The sequence below is a fragment of the Desmodus rotundus genome, chromosome 8 (assembly GCF_022682495.2).
Source record: "Desmodus rotundus isolate HL8 chromosome 8, HLdesRot8A.1, whole genome shotgun sequence".
In the NCBI taxonomy this organism is placed as follows: Eukaryota; Metazoa; Chordata; class Mammalia; order Chiroptera; family Phyllostomidae; genus Desmodus; species Desmodus rotundus.
The window spans coordinates 120,162,631-120,186,302 of record NC_071394.1 but is presented as its reverse complement, the minus strand read 5'-3'; the positions used below and the strand labels follow the sequence as shown (position 1 = coordinate 120,186,302).

The window sequence follows — 23,672 nt, the reverse complement described above, 5'->3', positions numbered from 1 at the left end:
AATGAAAGCAAGGTCATTATTTGATCTTGAACAACTACTTAACGGAAGTTTCCTCACTACAGAATGAGGAGTTTCAACAAGACTTGTAGATTTCCCCTAACAATAACCTAAGATTACACAATCAACTGGCTTTTTAAACACTCAAAGCTTAGAAATCAAACCCTAGACAAATACTGAACTCGCAAAAGCACATTTAGAAAGGCCAAGCCTGAGAAAACTGTATGTCATTTATGTGTTTTAATTATAGGTAAGACCACCTACATCCAAATACCACAATCACCTCTAAGGCTGGAATGCTCTTTTTTTTTAGACATAAATGAGCACTGATCATAAATGGCACATGTTGAACAAAAAGCAAAGACTATTTAACAAATTGAGGTTTAATACACACATAATCATTTTGAAGTGACCAATTCAGGGGCATTTAATACATGTGTGCACTAGCACCTCTCTATAGTCCCAAAATATTTTCATTACCCCAAAAGAAAACCTCGTATTTATTAAGTAGTTGTGCCTCATTCTCCCCAGAACAGTCCAAGGCAAACACAAATCTGCATCTTTTTCTTTGGATTTCTGATTTGTTCTTAACTGCAAAGGTAGTGTGTGTGTGTGTGTGTGTGTCTTAATACAGTAAAAAGTAAAAGCCTCTGTTCCATTTATTTCCCTCTAAGCCACATTTTCCAGAAACAATCACTAAAAGATACAGCAGGCACACAAATAGACACTCATATTCTCTCTCTTCAAATGGAAGTATACTGTGGCAGTGTAAAAATTTCAGCAATCACTTGCTTGAAAACTATTGATGAAGTTTCCTCTCAGGGATTTGCTCAAGTTCATTTTCAGGCAGATGCAAAAAGAAAACAAACAAACAAACAAACATGGTAATAGTATTGATCCAGTGGTTTTATGCAACTTTGCAGAGAAACTTATTGTTATCAGTAAAGAGGAAAACACTTCATACAGAAGCAGATGCACTATGGTTAAGTTAATAAGAGTGACTAAGATAAGTTCAAGAAAAAAATTCAATTTCAGGAAACAAAAGGCAGGGGGAGTTGGGGAGGATTTAATTTGTATTACTTTGTTAACACAGGTTAATATCAAATAAAGCTGACTTAATAGAAACCAACAAGTTCTCAACAACATTTTACCTCTAAATAATCCTCTATCCAAATTAGCCTCATTTATACCTACTTTCCATGCACCAATGATACAAAGCTGACAAATGCGATAGATGCAATAATCCAAAGATAACCATTTTCTTTTAAGAGAAACTGCATTCATGTCTTCCCTGGTTTTATATTTTTTTATCACTGATCCTGAGATGTTTACATGGGATAGATTTTCTATCTCATAGCACTCTCTAATACACAGATAAATATTTCTGTTAAATGAAACTCAGGATTGCTTGCCAGGTAATATATCATAAACTCATCTTGCTAAATACTGCCCTTCTCCTTGAATCTGTAAAATTAGGTATACATCTCTGTACCTCAATTTAAATCCCACTTACAATCCATGTTTTAAACAGAAAATAAGAATTAGATACACTGAGTAGAAACAGGGAATTAACTCTCAATTCTTAAACACAATATCCACTGCAAATGAAAACATGTTTTTACCCAGGATTTGTAGTACTGCATCTAACAGTGAATTTAAAAATTACCTATGGCCCTGGCTGGTTGGCTCAGTTGGATGGAGCGTCATCTTGTACACCAAAAGGTTTCGGGTTTGATTCCCAGTCAGGGCACACACCTAGGTTGCAGGTTTGATCCCCAGTCAGGGTGCGCTGGGGAGGTAACTGATCTAAGTTTCTCTCTTTCTCTCTTTCACCTTCCTTCCTCTCTCTCTAAAATCAAAAAACATATCCTCTGGTAATGATTTAAAAAACTTACATCTATAATTCATTCAAATACTAACTTTATGTTCATTATGGTCAAAAGACAATCTAAAATTATAAAATCCTATTAAGAGCAATCCTATTCTCTAAGAGATATCTAACTGAGAAAATCAGAGATGTACACAAAGAACCACAATAAAGTGAGGGAGTTACATGTGAGATTGGTGGGAAAAACCCTGGCCCTATTAAAGTTTAAAGGAGGATAAGATCACCTCTTCTGGACATGAGCATTGAATAGGAAATCAACAAACCATACCATTTCTGTTACAGTTTTCAGAAGGCCTCAACAGTAGAAACCCACAGCAATAGGAATCATTCCCCACTAATTCTTCCTACAAACTCTATAGGAAATTTAACCAAACTACTATCCACATCTATTATAACTTTCTATTTATCCATATTAACTGACTTTTCTCACCCTTTGAACCAGAATAAAGCTTTCCATCAAGAGTAGTGAGTTCTCCAGAAGTGCAACACCAGTATGTTGTAAATCATTTATTACATCATGAAAATGTTACTACACTGCCATCCTGTGGAAGCACAGTTACTGGTATTCACTACTAAAGATCATAGTTCTAATACATTAGAATTCCAGGGAAAAAATTACCATTAGAAAGACATATACAAGGTCTATTACTTTATTTTTAACAACAGCAACCGCTTTGATTTGGGACAATAGTAATCTTCTAAAGAGAGCCTAAATTTCTTTCACTCTTAAAGTACTTAAAAAAAAAATCCTCACCTGAGGATATGTATTGGTTTTAGAGAGGGAAAGGGAGGGACAGGGGAGAGAGAAACATCTATCGGTAGCCTCCCCAGTTTGTGCCCCAAGTGGGAATCAAACTCACAACCTAGGTTTGTGCCCTGACCGGGAACAGAACCTGCAACCTTTTAGCGCACAGGATGATACTCCAACCAACTGAGCCACCTGACCAGGGCAGTATTTTTTTTTTTAAATACAAGGGTATGAGGTGGGACCAGATTGATACAGAAAAAAAGCAAAAACAAAAAACAAAAAAAACCCCAATGCCCTTGACTTAAGTACACAAATGAGTTGTTCTATTAAGATAAAAAAGGCACTGAAAGGTCTAATTCAAGTTCCATTGAAATTTTAAGTTTACTAGAAGCTCCTGATGTTCCCCAAACTAATGCATATTTTCTCTGTGACAAAGCATTAAAACTTATGAAGTCTAATGCATCTCTTCCTTCTGGCTTGTTCCTGAATTATAATCCTTAATAATAAACCAGTTACCTAGTTAGTAGCACATTTCTCTTAGTTGTGAGCCACTCTAGCAAACTAATCGAAGCCAAGGAGGGGACTGTGGGAACCTCTCATTTATAGCCATTCTGTCAGAAGACTAGGTGACAATCTAGAACTGAGACTGGCATCTGAAGCTGAGGGCAGTTTTATGGGACTGAGCCCTTAACCTGTGGCATTTGATGCTACCTATGGGTAAATGGTGACAGAATCGAGCTGAATGGTAGGACACTCAGCTAGTGTCAGAGAATTGTTTGGTGTGGGAAAACCCACACACATGATGGAAGAGACCAGAACCCTTTAAAGATGCATTAGGCAGGGTGGGGGTGGGGAGATACACACACACACACACACACACAAAATACATAATAAAGATAAACCAAACAGACAAGAAATAGGAAACAACTGAAAGACTAGAAGTGTTTGTCTCAAGATGAGAATTTAGAGTGAGCCAGTTAAGTAAAAAGGTGGAGAAAGAAGCTGCTGATTTTGCTTAGAAACTCTATATATACTTACACATACTACCTTAAAATTTTAAATTATAAATAAAATAAGCACTCCACTCTATTAGAAGTTGTGTTTTAGTTGCAATTTTGTACTTCACATTATACTCAAGTGTTATTTCTCCACTATGTTTCACATAATAAAAAATAGTTCTAGTGATAATTCTGTTAAAAACAATTTTTAGATTATGGGGCTTTATCCCCTCAGTCTTTCTCTCTCTCAGCCTCTGGAACTCTTTCTGTCTTGTCTGGCTATTCCTTTATAACTTTAAAAACAACAGAGGCAAAAAGCACTTGTCTGATGAACAGTTTTCACTTATTAACTTATTTATCTTTAAAAGTCTGCAAAGTAGGAATTATTACTATTGTCAATCTGACCCACAAGGGCAATAAGGCATAAAGAAATTAAGAAATTTACCCAAAACTGTACCACCAGTAAGTGACTAGGCCAGGAACTGAATCTTGTTAATTTGCTCTGCAGTAAATCCTCTTATTTACGTTCACATCATCACAAATACTGTTATGTTTTCTCCTCTCAAGATCAAGATTTATCTCCAAAATTCCTTCCCATTTTCACTTTGTTCTCATGCTATAATTATATTGTAGTAATGGATTACATTGTATCATATAAGTCCTTTAGAAGAAGGTCATCTTCTAATCATCTGTGTATCCTAATGACTAGCACAAAACTTAGTATCTATTAAACAATTATCTAGTGAACCAATTTGCTTGAATTTCCTCAAAAATAATATGGTAGGATTAGAAAACTTCTAGCACTTCCCGCTTTTGCATGTGATTATTAAATTTGCTGTTATATAAGTTAATCCAGCATTAGATATATTCTGTTTATAGCTGCCGAGTATAAATATGATTTCCTAAAATTTATGGCTTTAACTCTAATTCACACAATAATAGGATTTTATTTAGTCACAAGCTATGCAACCCTAGAATAATTTGTGCAAAACTGAAGTGGCATGTCTACAACACTTTACTCTTTCAATGATGAGTCCCACCAAATATTACCATAAAAATACATTTTAGGTATAATATGAAAAGTGATTCTGCTAATCTCCTTACTCAAATTAACTCACTAGAGAAAACACAGACAATACCATAAACAAATTGCTTCAGTAACACTTAAAAACCATTTATCAAAAAAACAAAACAAAAAAACAAAAAAAACCCCATTTATCAATACTAGAAACTAATTTTTTCCTTCTTAAATTATTGTTCTAATTTAGTCAGTGAGACACAAACCATATGAAGTAAAATTTGTATCTCTACAAATTAAAAAACAAGTCTCATTCTAAATTTAACACATACTCATTGTAGAAAATTTAGAAAGCAGGAAAAAAATATGAAGAAAATCAGTAATAATCCTTGCTGTCTTTTATTAATATTTTCCTGTATCATTAAATACCGTAAAAGATTGTATTTAATGGCACCGTATTTCATGAAATGACAACACTACAATTTAAGTGTAATTTATAAATAGTAATTTCCCTATTGGACATTTAAGCTATTTTCACAACTACAAGTAACACCACATGTCTTCATATCTTTAATAATTTTCTTATGACAAAGTGTGATAAACTTCTATCACATTAGAAAGGCTAAAAGCATTTATATCCCATCAGTGTTACATGATACCTATAAATCAATCTTTCTATAAATGCAAAATAAGATCTGGGTATTCTTTCTTGATGTGAAAACATAAGAATCCTATTTGTAATACAGTTTTATAAAATTTACTTCCCAATGCAACAAGTCCAAAATATATCTTCACAAAAAATATAACTTTATAACCCCAGCCTAATTTCTTCAAATAGGCTTTTTACCCCCTTATATCCAAGCTTCCCTTATACCCTGCCCTTCTCTTACCCCTATACATCCACATTCCCTCCCACGCTCCCCCTTTTCCATGTGAACAAATGGTAAGTTTTCCTTAACAACTAAAAGACATGTGCAAAAGGTTTTACTCAAGAGAATTTTCTTCGTAATTATTTCAAATGATTCATTTTTACTTCACTTGTTACTTAGAATCCAATGAAACTTTTGGTTAATATATAATTATGAGTTTGCCATCTACCAATCCTTTTTTATTGAAATATTTCTGCTCACGAGGAGGGATAACTACTGACAGAGGATCCAAAATCAGAGGACAAGCTGTATATACAAACACTTGGTAATGCTTCCCTATTTTTTAGGACTACTAAGTTATATCAAATTTAATTTAAATCAGATACTTTGGGGTGAAGGAAGAGAAACAATTGTCCTGTGCCATCACTTTCCATCCATTTAAAAATAAACTCTACCAAAGAGCATAAGAAACACCTGAAGTACTCTTAGTTACGTGAGTGGAGTAAGAGAAAAGAAACGACAAGGATGGGGCAGAGAATTTAAACACTATGAAACTGTACGAGGCATTTACTAATCTAACTTTGTACACATAATATAACACCCCTACATCATTTTACTTCTCTTCCTTCTGAAAACATCCTGAAGAGCCAAACAAAGAAGTATTAACTGCATGCTTTTCTAAAGTGACCAGAGAATTCCTACTCACCAGATCAAGGCCTCTTCTCAATTCTCACCCTATGAGAGGTTAGCGCTACAGGTTAGCTCCAAGGGAGCTGAACACTGCCCATGGTCTAAACTTTTTTATGTGGACTTCCATTTGACCTCTTTACTAATGCTCTTATCTAGCTACTTCTGACTTCTCCTTTGGCTCTTCTTCCTGATTCATGGGCATTTCACCAAAGTGCCTCAGACTTCTCTGCACTTTATTCTTCTGGCAATTAAATTTTCAGGACCCCATATTTTTAAAATTAAATATACAAAAATCTTAGCTCCTCTCCTATAATCAATGATTTAACTTAATTTTTTTTCTTTCTTTATTTCCAAAACAAAGAAGCTGAAAAGTACAGTTCATCTATTATTCCTTTTGCTGGATCCCAATGACTCGTTATAATGTTTTCAGGGCAGAGAGACCTCATAGGTTGATGTATTTCAACAGTAAGATATTTATTTATATGCACATAGTTACAATGACTTTTAGCATCATGGGCTGTGAAGCCAAAACATCTAAGTTCAGACTTCAGCTCCATCACTAACTACAAGATCTTCAGCAAATTATTATGTCTTCTCTTGTTTCCTCATCTGTAAAATGAGGGTAGTGACAATGCCTGCCCTCACAGTGTGCTTATGAAGACTAGTAAATTAAATACATGTAAAGAACTCATGTATTAACTATTTCAGTAGTGACTGCTATAAGATATGCCAAAATGGTATGTTTTAATAATTAATATAATTCATACTCTATAAAATTCCCCTTTTAAAATATACCATTGAGTGGTTTTTATTATATTCACAAAGTTGTATAACTATCACCACTATTGATTTCTACATTTCCTCATCCCATAAAGAAACTCCATACCCACTCAGTTATTCCTCCACTCCTGACTTCCTGGCAACCACTAATCTCTCTGGATTTACCTATTCTGGACATTAAAAAATCCTACAATACTTGGCCTTTTGCATCTGCTAGGCTTATTTTACCTAGCATAAGGTTTTCAAGGTAGCATGTATCAGTCAGTACTCCATTCCTTTTTATGGCTGAGTAATATTCCATTGTATGGATACACCACATTTTATTCATCAGCTGATGAACACTTTGGTTGTCTTCACTTTTTGGCTATTATGAATAATGAATGCTACTATGAACACTAGTGTACAAGCTTCTGTGTGAATATATATTATTTTCAATTCTCTTGGGTATATACTTGGGGTGGAATTACTGGATCATGTAACTCTGTGATTTAAGTTTTTGAGGAACTGCCAAACTACTATATTTTTTAATTGAGTAAAAAGCTATCTTTGTGTTACCGTTTTCCAAAAACATTATTATAATGGAATTGTATTATTTTACTAAGACATTGGTTTCCAATCATGACTTCTCTGATTAATTTAACCCATAAGAATTTTCTGTCTATATCACAGAAAATGAGCTCTAATGTTTGAGGCATCATCTTCCACTAAGCAACTAATTCAAGAATGTTTTAAAACCTGTTGCCCTAGTAAAGATATTCCATTGTCTGAATGTTTGTGCCCCAACTCACCCCTAATTCATATATTGGAAATCTAATACCCAAGGTGATAGTGGGAGGTGATTAGATCACAAGGGCTCCAGGGATTAGAGGCCCCAGAGAGCTAGCATATCCCTTCCACCGTATGAGGACAGAGCAAAGCAAGGTGGCAGCTATGTACCAGGAAAAGAGCCCTCACAAGATCATGACCATTCTGGTGCCTGGATCTTGGACTTTCCAGCCTCCAGATTATAAAAAATAAATTTCTGTCCTTTATGAGCTACCCAGTTTGTGGTACTTTGTTATGGCAGCCCAAATGAACTATGCCTATCGTACATTACACCGAAAAGGCTTTCAAAAGTTTAGACTGTTTACTTTGAGGATGTTCAATCTTTTCTCAATTTGAATAATATATTAAATCTGAACTAATTTCTATAAAAACAAAAGTTCATCAAGAAGTGGTAACATCACACTTAGTTAAAAATGGCTCATCCTCCTTACAAATACCAAAAGGAAAATAAATATAAAATTATTTTTATCTTCTCATGGATAATAGGGCCTAACAGAAATATCTGTTCAATGAAAATAATGTAAGTGAAACACCTCGTAGAAGCTGACAGTTGTCAGAAGTCAATTCACTTACCTATGTAGACTCTTTTGCTGTATCTCTGCATCAGTAATAACACAAATACATGCAGTGGAATAAGGTTGATGATAAACACATAACCACCCCAAGCAGATACCTATGGATAAATAAGTGAAATAATTTATGTTTGCTTTTTTAAAATAGGTAAGTTTTGTCATGATAATCTAAGCATACAATAAGCAAATATATTTTGCAATTCTGAGAGATTCTTAAAGATGGATTTATATAACCTACAAATAACCAATTTCTCCTTATTTTTATTCATAATGTTAAAATAACATAATCCCATAAATCCAGTATGCTTTTCTACATTCACTGGAGAAATGGTCAAATTAAATTTAAGAATACTGAGATTGTAACTTGTGAATTAAAACTAAAAGGACTGTCACGAAGAAAAGGATTTTTAGGATATGTATCATAAATTTACAACAAACAAACAAACAACCCCCCCCCAACAAACCAGCCTTTACTCCCCCCATTGTTGGAGATAAATATATTACACGAAACTTTACTGAGAATATAAACAATGAATGTTAGCAGCAGTCAACAATTCAACTAAAACGAATACTCAGGTGATCAGGATATGCTTTGATTTCCTCAAAGTAAAAGGTGCTACCTAGAGTATAAATGATTTCCTGTACAAATCAAGATCCCATTTTGATGTTTAGCCTGTATCACAAAGTTAGAATAATTCTATATAATCAGAATAAGTATGTTCTAATGTAAATTAATAAAGATTCTAAAGATAATGTTTATTTTCAACTAACAAAAATTTTTAAGTATATTCAATAACGAGCAATACGGTGTTATCAAGATCAATTTTTGGATGTGCTGTAATAATTAAACGTTTGAAAAAGCCATTTATAACACTAGGTACCTTGAGACTATATGTTAACATACATAATTCTAACAATGCTGTTCTTGTATACAATATTTCAGAACCCTTTGTAAGGAACTGCATATAGTTTACAATGCATACAAGAACATGAGTTTATTGCTTCAGTTACATGCTACTTTTTTTTCACTGGAAAAAAAAATGTTACTCTGATTGGGCACCTAACCAAAGGACTCCTAGTTACTTACGAAATTTAAGTCTAAACCTGAAAGAGAATTCATTCACTATTACTGAGTACAGCTGCACAGAATGCACCCCAGGCTTTAACGAGTTTAAAAGGGACACAGATAATGTGGATGCACAAATCCTATGACATTTCTTTAAAAACACACAAAAAAGGTACCTAATTTTATCATTATTTTTCAGCACAAAACTATTAAACAGGCTGTGGTATGAAAAAAAGAAGAGATAATACTGAAACCCAATCTTAAGAAATCTGTTGAAAACATATGCAGGTAGTTCACAGGTTAACCTAGAGGAAGTGACCGTTATTTGGATTGTTTGTATACTTAAAAGAAAATTTTTTATTTCACTTGCTGCAAATATTGTATTTGAGAGGTGGAGTATTAGCCATCCCCACTAAAGCAGAAGTCCCTATGGGGTCCTGGGGGTGGGGGCAGGAAAGAGAATGGTAGTAATGAAAGAATATACATTAAATAAAATTAAGATCCTAAAAATCAGGAGAAACAAAGTAGAGAACTAGCCCTTGATGAAAAGAGAATGATGAGGAGGAGAAACTGGTCTAACTACCAAAAAGACGTGTTAGACCTCCTGTAGTTTCAAATATAAGATCTTACCATGTAGAAATATGATAAGCAGCAGCACACTGTCCAAAAAACAGACCCAGTTTTTACAGATTTTACCTAAAAAAAAAAAGTAACTGATATAATAAACAGTCTATAAATGCTCCTGTTGAATAAAAAAATTAAATGTTTAGTAAACTTGTATTACAAAAAGTTATTTTAAAGTATATGCTGAGTATGCAGTTCCATTTAATATATGCATTTATATAACACTGGGCAGCAATCAAACATTTTAAAGGTAGCTTTGATTTTATTCCTTGTTACTTAGTTTTCAGTAAAATCGTCAAATGTTATTTTTCCATGTTATGTTTTTATATTAAAATTATTAATATCAATGAATTGAGAATTTAAAGAATAAAAGTGTTCACTAAATCTACATGTCCATATGGCTGGTTTAACCTTAATCTGTAACCTTTCTTCATTTGAATGTGATCCTATATCTCACACATAATTCTAATTATGAGCATACATTTTTGAAAACTTTTCATCATCCAGACATTTTCAGATGCTATAATCAATGTCTTCAAGAAATGTGTACTCCTAAAACAGCTTCTAAGCAGCCTAATAATATATCAGTAAAATCCTCAATTATTCTGAACTGGGAAAACAACTTACAGTAAACAAAGGTTCAAAAAGTTGACCAATTTCTAGTGACTTAAAGGAACTAATCAGCCCTGGCTGGTGTGGCTCAGTGGATTGAGTGCTGACCAGCAAACCCAAAGGGTGGCTGGTTCCATCCCAGTCAGGACACATGCCTGGGTTGTGGGCCAGGTCCTCAGTAGGGGGCACTCGAGAGGCAACCATGCATTGATGTTTCTCTTTCTCCCTCCCTTCCCCTCTCACTAAAAATAACTAAAGAAAATTAAAAAAACTAAACAAAGAAATAATCCCCAATAACAGTTTGTATTTTTATCTGAAAAAGCAAAATATGTTAGCAACTTGAGAAAGCCAATTTTTAAATTTCAGAAACACAAGCTCTAAGTACTTATGCCAAGAGCAAAGGGTCATTTTTTACAATGAATCATGTGAGTGTCCTAAGGAAATAACAGACCCAAGTTCCATTACAAGCAATTCTGTATTAAAAGAGTTAGTACCATGTCCTGATAGGAAGTTCAAATTTAACAGTAGTCTATAGCACTGATTTAAAGGAATTCTTTACTTTTAAAATGGGCCTCTACTACTACATTAAAGCAAAGGACAGGTGACATTCAATCAGTAGTAACCCCCCCATCCAGGGTTTTGCTGTCTCTGAGGTTTCCATTACTTGAAGTCAACCATGGTCTAAAAATATTAAATGGAAAATTCCAGAAATAATTCAATAAATAATTTGTAAGTTTTAATTTTAGTGCCATTCCAAACAGTGTGATGAAATCTTGTCCTGCCCAGACATGAATCATCCCTTTGTCCAGCACCTCCATGCTATATACACTACCTCATTAGTCACCTAGTAGTCTTCTTGGTTATCAGATCAACTGTCGTGGTATTGCAGTGCTTACGTTCACATAACTCTTATTTTATTTTACTTAATAGTGGCCCCAAAGCACAGGAGTAGTGATGCTGGAAATTCTTACAAGCCAAAGAGAAGCCACAAAATGATTTCTTTAAAAGTGAAAAGGTAGTTCTCAACTTAATAAGAAAAGGAATAAAGCCCACAGGCTGAGGCTGCTAAGAAATACAGTAAAACAAACAAAAAACAAATATTCTATCCAGGAAATTGAGAAGGAAAAAGAAATTTGTGCTAGTTTTGCAGTTGAATCTCAACTGCAAAAGTCACAGCCACAGTGCATGATAAGTGCTTAGTTAAGGTGGAAAAGGTTATAAATTTATGCGTGAAAAATTTCTGGAAATTTTTCAAAAACTAAATTTTTAAAAATATATTTTATTGTTTATGCTATTACAGTTGTCCCATTTCTCCCCCTCCACCCTGCACATGGTCTCCCACCTGCTTTTCCCCCCTTTAGTTCATGTCCCTGGGTTGTACATATAAGTTCTTTGACTTCTCCATTTCCTATACTATTCTTAACCTCTCCTTGTCTATTTTCTACCTACCATTTATGCTACTTATTCTCTGTATCTTTTCACCCTCTCTCCCCCTCCCGCTCCCCCGCTGATAACCCTCCATGTGATCTCCATTTCTGGGATTCTGTTTCTGTTCTAGTTGTGTGCTTTGTTTTTGTTCAGATTTGGTTGTTAATAGCTGTGAGTTTGTTGTCATTTTACTGTTCATATTAAGGGCTTGGTGATGATGAACTCCTTTCACTTGACCTTATCTGGGAAGCACTTCATCTGCCCTTCCATTCTAAATGATAGTTTTGCTGGATAGAGTAATCTTGGATGTAGGTCCTTGCCTTTCATGATTTGGAATACTTCTTTCCAGCCCCTTCTTGACTGTAAGGTTTTTTTTTTGAGAAATCAGCTGATAATCTAATGGGAACTCCTTTGTAGGTAACTGTCTCCTTTTCTCTTTCTGCTTTTAAGATTCTCTCCTTATCTAAATTTTTGAGACCTCATTCACATAACTTTTATTACAATATATTGTTGTAATTGTTCTATTTTATCATTGTTGTTAATCTGTTCCTGGGCCTGATTTATGAACCAAACTTTATCACAGATATGCATTTATAGGAAAAGCATAGTTAATATAGAGTTTGGTGCCATCTACCATTTCAGGCATTCACTGGGAATCTTAAGATATGTCCCCTGTGGATAAGGGGGAAGACTACTGTCATTCAAGACAGTATGGTATTAGTGAAAAGAACAAAGATCCAAAGATCAATGGAACAGAATAGAAAGCCCACAAACAGACCCACACAAATTTAGTCAATTGATCATTGATAAAGGAGAAAAGGCAATTCAACAGAGAAAAGACAAGTCTTTTCAACAAAATGGTAGAACTGGACACCTACATGCAAATAAATGAATCTAAACACAGACTTCATTGTACCCCTCACAATAGTTAGAGCAAAAGGGATCACAGACATAAATGTAAAACACAAAATTATAAAACTTTTAGTAAACAGCATAGGAGAAAAATCAGAGTATCCTTACTCTGGTGATATGTTTTATTTTTGGGGGGTAGGGTTGTTTTTGTTATATACAACACCAAATGTATGATCCATAAAAACGATATCAATAATTGGGACCTATTAAACAGAGTAAATAGAGAATATTTCCATAATCACACAAAATTCTATGGGAACGCATTCCTCTAAGATCTACAAACATGATGTGTTCAGGTTTACAGTATTAAAAGACCTAAATTCTCCTTGTGCTTTCTTAGGATGTGGAAAGCTAAAAAAAGTCATTTTCACCACAGTGAGAAAATCTACAAAATAATAAGTTTCCTTATGTTTACCAGAAGGCTAAAGTTACAAGGCAAATAAATAAGCAAGTGCTAGAATAGCTCAGGATCTAGACACAAGGGTAGTTGGCACTTACAAGCTCTTTTCCATGGGTCTCCACCAGGTTGTCACATTGTTAAGAACCAAAGATGACAATTCTCCCCAAACTGATCTATAGATAATGTACATCCAATAAAAGTTACTGTTGGCTTTTTGGGTAGATGTTGATAAGCCAAATCTAAAATTTATATAAAGCAAAGAACTAGGAAGAGTCAAAACAATTCTGAAAAAAGAGGAACAAAGTTGAATTACTCATGCTACCTGATTTCGAGCATTTTTAATAAACTAATAAACACAACCCGGTGTATTGTCATAAGGATAGATACATAACAGATTCCCAAACAGATCCAATGTATTTTGTCAACTGATCCTGACAAGGCTACCAAGGTAAACAATTCAGTGGAGAAGGAACTGCCTTTACGATGTTGGATCAGTGGGACATACAAATCCTAAAAAAGAGAACCTCAACCCTTTTCTTGTACCACAGGCCATAACCAACTCACAATGGATCACAGGTTTTAATGTAATACCTACACCTATTCAATCTCTAGAAGTAAACATGAGAAAATGTTTGTGACCTTGGAGTATGCAAAGATTCTGACAACACACCAAAAAAGCAAGAACCATAAAAGAAAAACATGGAACTTCATTAAAATTTAAAAATTCTGCTTTTAGAAAGACACCATTAACAAAATGAAAAGACAAACCTCAGACTGTGAGAAAATGTTTGTGAAACACACATCTGATAAAGGCCTTGTTTCCAAAATATATAAAAACCCCAGCTCAATAATAAAACAAATAACCCAACCAAAACACATGCAAAAGTTTGAACAGATGGAAAATAAGCACATGAAATGATGCTTAATATTAGTCATTAGGGAAAAGCAAATTACAACCGTAATATACTATTATATATCTACTAGAATGGCTAAAATTAAAAAAAATTTTGAACATACCATGCAATGGTGAAGCAAGTAAATGCAACTCCTCATACTCTAGAGGGGATGCCAAATGACACAGCCACTTTGGAAAACCATTCGGCAGCTTTTTATAAAATTAAAAATATACTTAGCATGTAAACCAGCAATTCTGCACCTAGGCATTTATCCAAGAGGAATACTAATATATGTCAAAATGAAGAATTGTATGCAAATATTTGTAGCTGATTTACTCATACTGCCAAAAGCTAGAAAAAAAATAACTATATATAGTATATCCATACAACAGAATACTACTGAGCAATAAAAAGTAACAAACAACTAAAACATGCAACAACATGGATGACTCTCCAAGTATTACACTAAGTGAAATAAGCCAGACACAAAGGGTTAACCCTTACTGTTTGATTACACACATTCTGGAAAAGAAACTCCCAAAGATATAAAGACAGAAATCGAATCTCTGGTTGCAAAGAGTATGAGTTAAGGAGAGGACTGATTACAAAGGCATGGAGGAAAACATTTAAAAAAAAAAAAAACCCCACAAAAAATCACCACCTACATGAGGCAATATGATAAGCACTGCTTCAAGTACTATTTTATCTGTATTAGCTCTGTTGTAGGTAAACAGTAACAACAGAATAACAAATATGCACTCATTACTTTCCGTGTTCTCAAAAGATTCTATACCTTTACAAGCATTAACTTATTTAAATAATATCAGATAGATACTAATATTCCATTTTATAGTTATGAAATATACTTAGGGTAGTTTAAAACACCCTCAGTGGTACAGCTAGCACTTAAACAAAAAGAAATCAGACCATGGCAGTTTGGCTACCAAGATTGTACTCTTTTTAATTTATTTTTAATCCTCACCCAAGGATATGTTTACTGATTTTAGAGAGAGAGGAAAGAGGGTGGGGAGGAGGATGAGAGGGAGAGACAGGCAGGTATTGATCAGTTGCCTTCTGTACATGACCTGACCAGGGATCAAACCCCAACTTCTTGGTGTATGGGACGATGCTCCAACGAACTGAGCCACCTGGCCAGGGCAAAAAACCAACATTTCTTGTGAAACACATAAAATTAGGTTCTCCACAGTAACAAGTATAATAAATGATGGTGGTACAACAAATTCAAGAAATTGAAGCAAAAGACATACAAGCTAGAATTTTATAGCCAGCCAAGCTCTCAATTATAAGAAGCAAAAGAAAAACAGTTTTAAATATTAAAGAAAACTTGAGAAATATTGTACTCATAAGCCTTTCCCCAGGAGTCTCCTAGAGGAATAACTTTATCCAACCAAGAAATACTATGTATAAAAAAGGTATAAATAATATTAGTTTATAAAATATTATGTAAAATGTTAAATATTTAATAACATAAAAATATATAATTAAAGCCACATATCAAAGACATATCATACTCAATGATAAAAGACTGTACAGCTTTTCCTTTAAAATGAGGAATGAGGCAAGGATTTGCCACTTTTATTCAACATAGTACTTGAAGTTCTAGCCATAGCAATTAGGCAAGAAAAAAATATATAAAAGGCATCCAAAATTGGAAAAGAAGAAGTAAAATCAACCCTGTGTTCCAATAATATAATCTCATGTGTAGAAAACCCTAGATTCCACATTCAAAAAAATTATGAGACTAATAAATGAATTCAGCAAAGCAGCAGGATACAAAGTCATAAGCCTTTGCATTTCTATACACTAACAATGAACAATGTGAAAATTACCAAAAAAAATCCAATTACAATAGCATCAAAAATAAAGTACTTATGACTTAACTGTGAGGTAAAAGACTTACAAAAAAGGTACAATGAAAACCATAAAACACTGCTTAAAGAAATTAAAGACAAATAAATGGAACAACCCAGGGTCCCAGGGCAGGAAAATAAAGCCTCAAACCTCTCACTGAAAACACCTGTGCGGGTTGAGGCGGCAGCGGGAGAAACTCCCAGCCTCACAGGAGAGTTCGTTGGAGAGACCCACAGGGTCCTAGAACATACACAAGCCCACCCACCCGGGAATCAGCACCAGAAGGGCCCTATTTGATTGTGCATAGCGAGGTAAGTGACTGAAAACCAGCAGAGAGAGGTGCAAGGAGCCCTGTTCCCTCTGGGACTCCTCCCCCACATACAGCAGCACAACACAGCCATGTGGGTTGCCCTGCCCTGGCAAATACCTAAGGCTCCACCCCTTACTACAGAATAGGTGTATAGAAACAAAAAACATATGGCCCAAATGAAAGAACAGATCAAAGCTCCAGAAAAAATACAACTAAGCAACGAAGAGATAGCCAACCTATCAGATGCACACTTCAAAACACTGGTAATCAGGAAGCTCCCAGAATTGGTTGAACATGGTCGCAAATTAGAGAAAATGAAGGCTATGCTAAGTGAAATGACGGAAAATGTACAGGGAACCAACAGTGACGGGAAGGAAACCAGAACTCAAATCAATGCTGTGGACCAGAAGGAAGAAATAAACACTCAACCAGAACAGAATGAAGAAACAAGAATTCAAAAAAACAAGGAGAGGCTTAGGAACAACTTTGTCCCTCCAGGACAACTTTAAACATTCCAACATCCGAATCATAGGGTACCAGAAGGAGAAGAGGAAGAGCAAGAAATTGAAAACTTACTTGAACAAATAATGAAGGAGAACTTCTCCAATCTGGTGAAGGAAATAGACTTCCAGGAAGTCCAGGAAGCTCAGAGGGTCCCAAAGAAGTTGGACCCAAGGAAGCACACACCAAGGCACATGATAATTACATTACCCAAGAGTAAAGGTAAGGAGAGAATCTTAAAAGCAGCAAGAGAAAAGGAGACAGTTATCTACAAAGGAGTTCCCATAAGACTATCTGCTGATTTTTGAAAAGAAAGCTTGCAGGCATGAAAGGGCTGGAAAGAAGTATTCAAAGTGATGAACAGCAAGGACCTACATCCAAGATTACTCTATCCAGCCAAACTATCATTTAGAATGGAAGGGCAGATAAAGTGCTTCCCAGACAAGGTAAAGCTAAAGGAATTTATCATCACCAAGCCCTTATTACATGAAATGCTAAAGGGACTTATCTAAGAAAAAGAAGATCAAAAATACAAACAGTAAAATGACAACAAACTCACAACTTTCAACAACCAAACCCAAAAAGAACAAAAACAAAAACAAAAATGAACTAAGCACACAACTAGAACAGGAACAGATTCACAGAAATAGAGATCACATGGAAGGTTATTAGCAGGAAGGGGGATGGGGAAGAATGGGGAAAAGGTACAGGGAATAAGAAGCATAAATGGTAGGTAGAAAACAGACAGGGAGAAGTTAAGAATAGTATGGGAAATGGGGAAGCCAAAGAACGTACATGTATGACCTATGGACATGAGATAAGGTAGGGGAATGAAGGTGGGAGGGGGGTACAGGGTGGAGGGGAACAAAGGGGAGGAAAAAATGGGACAACTGTAATAGCACAGTCAATAAAATATATATTTTAAAAAAGGGCAATGCATAATGATAAAGGGATTAATTCTCCAAGAAGACAACGATCCTTGGAGTGTATGCACCTAACAAAAGAATGTCAAAGTACATGAGGAAAAAAAATGATCAAATTACAAGGAGAAAGATGAACCCACTATCATGATTCAAAACCAGTCTCACAGAAAAGGACACCCACAGACTTCATCAAAGAACAGCAGAATACACATGCCTCTCAAGCCCACATGGAACAGTCACTACGATAAACCGTACTCTGGGCCATAAAACAGATTTAACAAGTTTAAAAGAACAGAAATTGTATATTGTATATTCTCAGCCCATGATGGAATTAAACTAAAAATCAGTAACAGGAAGATAAATGAAAAATCTCAAAATACATGGAGATTGAACACACACTTCTAAATAACACATGGGTCAAAGAAGAAATCATGAGAAACTTTAAAATATTGCCAACTAAACAAAAATACAAACACTTTTCAAAATTTGCATGATGCAGAGAAAGCAGTGCTTCTAGGAAAATTTACATCAGTGAATGTGTGTACTGATTTAAATCAATAATCTAAGTCAATAGTAACCTTAGGAAACTAGAAAAAGAAGGAAAATTTAAATTCAAGTAAGTAGAAGAGTCTCCGCCTTGGATTGCCTCAGCCTTTGCAACTTTCCTGCCCAGCAGCCTGAAGAAAAAAGGAGTATAGGAAGGGGGGAAACCCAAAATGCTATAAATATCCTGAAGTAAACCTCTGAAAAAGCTTCACTATCACTTTACCCAGAAAATCCCACAAATCAAGAAGTTCAAATCTTCATGAAACTGCCCAGGACATCAAGGGTATGCATATTTGAAAAGTCACCAAGCACTTGAAGGATGTCACTTTATAGAAGCAGTATGTGCTGTTCTGTCGCTCGAATGGTGGAGTTGGTAGGTGTGTCCAGGCCAGAGAATAAGGCTAGACAGAGGGTTGATGGCCCAAAAAGAATGCTGAATTTTTGTTGCATATGCCTAAAAATGCAGAGAGCCGTATCTGATGTGGCTCAGTGGACTGAGTGCCAGCCTACAAACTGCGAGGTAGCCAGTTTGAATCCCAGCCAGGGCACATGCCTGGGTTGCGGGCCAGGTCCCCAGTTGGGGGTGGGCAAGAGGCAACAGATGCATGTATCTCTTACACATTGATGGTTCTCACCCTCTCTTTCTCCCTCCCTTCCCTTCTAAAAGTAAATAAAAAAAATCTTTTTTTTAAATGCAGAGAGTAATGCTTAACAACTTAAGGGTTGAGATGTAGATTCTCTGGTCATTAAACGCATCCAGGTAAAGCTCCCAAAATGTGATGTGGACTTAAAAGAGCTCATGGGCAGCTTCACCCATATATGAACTCTGCCAGCCACATTAAGCCGATTTTTACCAAAAAAGAGCAGACTGTTCCTTGAAGCAGAAGAGGAGGTTGCACAGAAGAAAAAGATATCCCAGAAAAAACTGAAGAAACAAAAACTTATGGCCTAAGAGTAAATTCAACATAAAATAAATGCTAATAAAAGTAAAAAAAAAGGAAGTAGAAGAAAGAATTGGAGCAGAAATTAACGAAACTGAAAACAGGAACTCAGTAAGAGAAAAAAAAAAAATCAATGAAACACCAAACTGGTTCTCTCAAAGTCAAATCCTTTGAAAGATCAACAAAATTTGAAGAGTCTCTAGCCAGGCTAAGAAAAAAGAAGACACGAATTACTAATATCAGAAATGAAAGAAGAAACATCACTATAGCTCCTATGAACATTTTATTTAAAGAATAAAGGAATACTATGAACAACTCTATGCCCACAAGTCTGAGAACCTAAATGAAATGAACCAATTCCTGAAAGACAAAATCTGCCAAAAATCGTGTAGGAAGTAGACAATCTGAATAGGCCTATATCTATTTAAAAAATCAAATCAATTAATAACCTTCCAAAAAAGAAAGCACCAAGCCAAGGGGGGTTCACTGCTGAATTCCACCAAACATTTAAGGAAGAAATTATACCAATTCTCTATAATCTCTTTCAGAAAACAGAAGCAAAGGGAATACTTCGAAACTCATTCGATGAGGCCAGCATTATCCTAATCCCCAAACCAAACAAAGACATTACAAGAAAACAACCACCACTACCTCTTATGAACACAAATGCAAAAATCCCCAACAAAACATTAGCAAATGAAATTCTACAATGTATATAAGAATTATATACCATAATCAATTTAGATTTATCCCAGGTATAAAAATCTGGTTCAACACTTGCAAGTTAATTAACATAATTCATGACATCAGAAGGTCAAAGGAAAAAACTCTATCAATAGGTACAAAAAAATGAATCTGAAAAAATTCAACATCCATTCATGATAAAATATCTCAGCAAACAGAGTGGATCTTCTACCAACTTGACAATAATATATACAAGGGGGGACCTAAAAAACCCCTGGAGTTTATTTATAAAAAATTGTGTATTTATTCTTACATGTTTAAACTTCAGTCACCTTCATAACACTCTCCATTTGATTCAACACACCTATTGAGATATTTTTTTCCATTGCTCAAAACAATTTTTTTCCATTGCTCAAAACAATTTTTGAACTTGTCAATTTTGATGCCTTTTAATGCTTTTGCCATTTTTTTTTTGTTGTTTCACCTCTTCCACGTCAGCAAATATTTCCCTTTGAGGACTTTTTTCATCCAGCAAAAACAAACAAACAAAACGTCGCTCAGGGCAAGATCCAGTTAATAAGGAGGGTGGGACACAGGGTCCCACCCTCCAGAAGATAATTCATCATTTGAATTTTTCGTCAGTACATTTTTTGTCAAAAAGTACTGGATACTCAGTGTAGTATGGACAGGTGACCTGGTAAATCACACATCATGAAATGGGCAAACACATTTCAAAAAATCCTTCACAAAAAATTCACTGAGGCTGAATGCAGCCTCTCACACCACCACCAATTGGAACACTGATACACATGGGTTCCTAGAACACTCACCCAGCTGGGGAAGTCTGTTCTACTAGGGGCCCACACTCCAGAAGATAATTCTGTTCTTCTTGGGTCCCCCCTTGTATTCAAAAATCTCTAGCTAACATCATAGTTAATGGTAAGAAGCTTGACACTTTCCTACAAAGCTCAGGAACAAGGCAAGGATGTTCTCTCTCACCACTCCTTTTCAACATTGTATTGGAACTACTACCTGATACAAAAATACAAGAAAAGGAAATAAAAGGTACACAGCAAAACAGTGCTAATTCTGCAAGCAGAATTAAAAATCTCAAGACATTGAACCACATTTCAACCTCCTTAGTATTTCTGACCCTTCTTCCCCCACAAAAAAAGAAACAAACAAAATCAATGGCTTGTTTTTTGATACCCTTTTTTTTGGAGCTATGACTTACATACAGGATATAAACCATCACCTGTAAAATGGACATAGCAGAATTGTTTTGAAATGTTTTATACACACTCACAACATATGATAAATATATAAAATATGTATATGTAAGAGATAATAGTACCTGACACTTGTAAATGTTAATCATTATTAAGTTTTTATGAATAGTAGCAGAGGTCTTCGTATGCAACTATAACTGATAAAAGACAAATATACACAACCGGAAGCATTTCATTAGAAAGTTCATGGGTATTAATGGTAGCAAAAAATTAAATGTTACTCACCCATAAGTAGTATGTGAACTGAAGTGCAAAAATAGCAATGCCTTCATTATCAAAGGATCCAGCTACTGAACGAGAAATGTAACCTGGTACAATAGCAATAAAACAAGCAGCTAAAAGTCCTGCTCCTTGGTTCCAAAGTTCTCTGGTAAGCAGGAAAGTAGATATAGATGTAAGGCCGCTAAAAGTTGGTGCAAGGAACACACATACATCTCTTATGTGAACTGTTATGTTCAATGTATTTAAAATCCAATGGATAAGGCCAGCTGTTATCATCAACCCTGGGTAAACCTAGGTATAAAAAAAAAAAAGGAAAATTTTAACAACATATAAAATGAGGTAGCTAAAAACACTAACATAAACTCTTTTGTTTATTATTACATATTGTTTATAGTAAGTTTCAGAGTAAGATCTCAAAACAGTTTGCCTTCCTCACACTAAAAAATTAAATGTTCTTTTGTTAGATACAAAGGAAAAGCTCATATATGAAGAGAAACATTTAAATAAAAAAAGATCAGACAGAATGATTATTAACACTGAAAATGTTTTTCGACAGAAAACTATGGGTAACTTTCTTATTAATCCCACTATTTTTTTCGCTATAAAATAGGGTCCTAGTCTAAATTACTCTTAAATTTTGCCCTTACTTGTGTGTGAATAAAGGAATGAGAAAAGAAGATGAAATTATCTGCAATATTATTTAAGTAGTATCTATAAATGATTCTAAACAATTCTAGCTAAGTTTGTGAATTCAAAGATAGTATTTTGGGACTCTGAGAAGGTTGAGCATTTATACCACTTAAAATAACAATTGTAATCCTTGTCCTTACTCTAAAAGAGGATAATAAAACATTAAGAGGGTCCTCCCTGGCTGGTGTGGCTCAGTGGATTGAGTGATGGCCTATGAATCAAAGGGTCACCAGTCTGATTCCCAGTCAGGGCACATGCCTGGGTTGTGGGCCAGATCCCCAGTAGGGGGCACTCAAGAGGCTACCATACATTGATTTTTGTCTCCCCCCCCCCCCCCAAAAAATTAAGAGGATCCAAAGTAAATAGGACATTTTTGAGCTATTCATCAGTGATTAAAACATGCATTTACATTTCCATCCTTACCTAAATCCTAAAAGATTTTTTCTCTATCACTAAAGCCACAAAGAATGTCATAAATTCCCTAGCTATATTATTTAATACTGCATATTCCCTAATGTCTTTAACCTACTCCTTGCTTTTTCTCCATCACTTATCACCGTTTCACATACTGCTTATTTTACTTATTTCATTTATTGACTACTAACTAAATACCCTCACAAGAATATAAGCTCCAGAATAGCAGAAAAAATTTCCCCAGTACCCAAAACAATGAATGCTCAATAACTACTGAATGCACAGAAGTAGAATGGAATAAAGGGAGAGGGGGAAAAAGTGTGGCAATCATCATCATTCTTAAAATATAAAATGTTGTTTCCTTTCACATACAACACCAGGTCCCAGAGTATGATTTTGTCAGTCATATTCAATGACAATTAAAATGAATTTTAAAATACCTCTAAAGGTAAGTTAATATATCCATGATAATATGGCAGACTGGACTGATACACAAAATATAGCCAAAATACAGAGAGGTATTGAATGAAAGTACAAAAAAACCCCTACCCAAACAACAACAAAGACCCCATTCCACTGCTACGGAATAAAAACTGTATACTACTCTAACCACAGAAAAGAACTAAAATCTATATAAAGCAACCCATATTGACCTTAGTAAATGTTAAACCCAGCTGGTTACTCTAACCTGATTTTCCCTCTGGAAACCAGAGCATTCATGTTAGAGGTTGTTTTAGTATACTTTAGAGGGACCTGCAGTTTCAGTGCCAGTGTGAACCTAAGGAGCTCCTCAAGATGCCCCAGGGATTTAGCTGACAAAAAACCAGATGGCCAACTCAAGGATGCTGACCATAAACGTCTTGCAAGTCCTACATGTAATCTTATGCTAACCAGGTAACCAGCTTACCAGTAAAATAACCTTCTTGATTAAATAACAAATAATGAACAATACTTTTC

General features: G+C 35.0%; 1 protein-coding gene across 2 annotated transcripts in view; it reads right to left on the bottom strand.

Moving 5' to 3' along the window:
• Window positions 1-23,672, bottom strand: part of STT3B (STT3 oligosaccharyltransferase complex catalytic subunit B) — an 83,091-nt gene that overhangs the window by 21,446 nt on the left and 37,973 nt on the right. For both annotated transcript variants that reach the window (XM_053930418.1, XM_053930419.1), the window contains exons 3-5: window positions 21,615-21,902; window positions 10,082-10,147; window positions 8,387-8,486 (exon numbers count right to left, since the gene is read on the bottom strand). In XM_053930418.1, coding sequence (XP_053786393.1) covers window positions 8,387-8,486; window positions 10,082-10,147; window positions 21,615-21,902 — 454 coding nt within the window. The remainder of the gene's footprint in view (window positions 1-8,386; window positions 8,487-10,081; window positions 10,148-21,614; window positions 21,903-23,672) is intronic.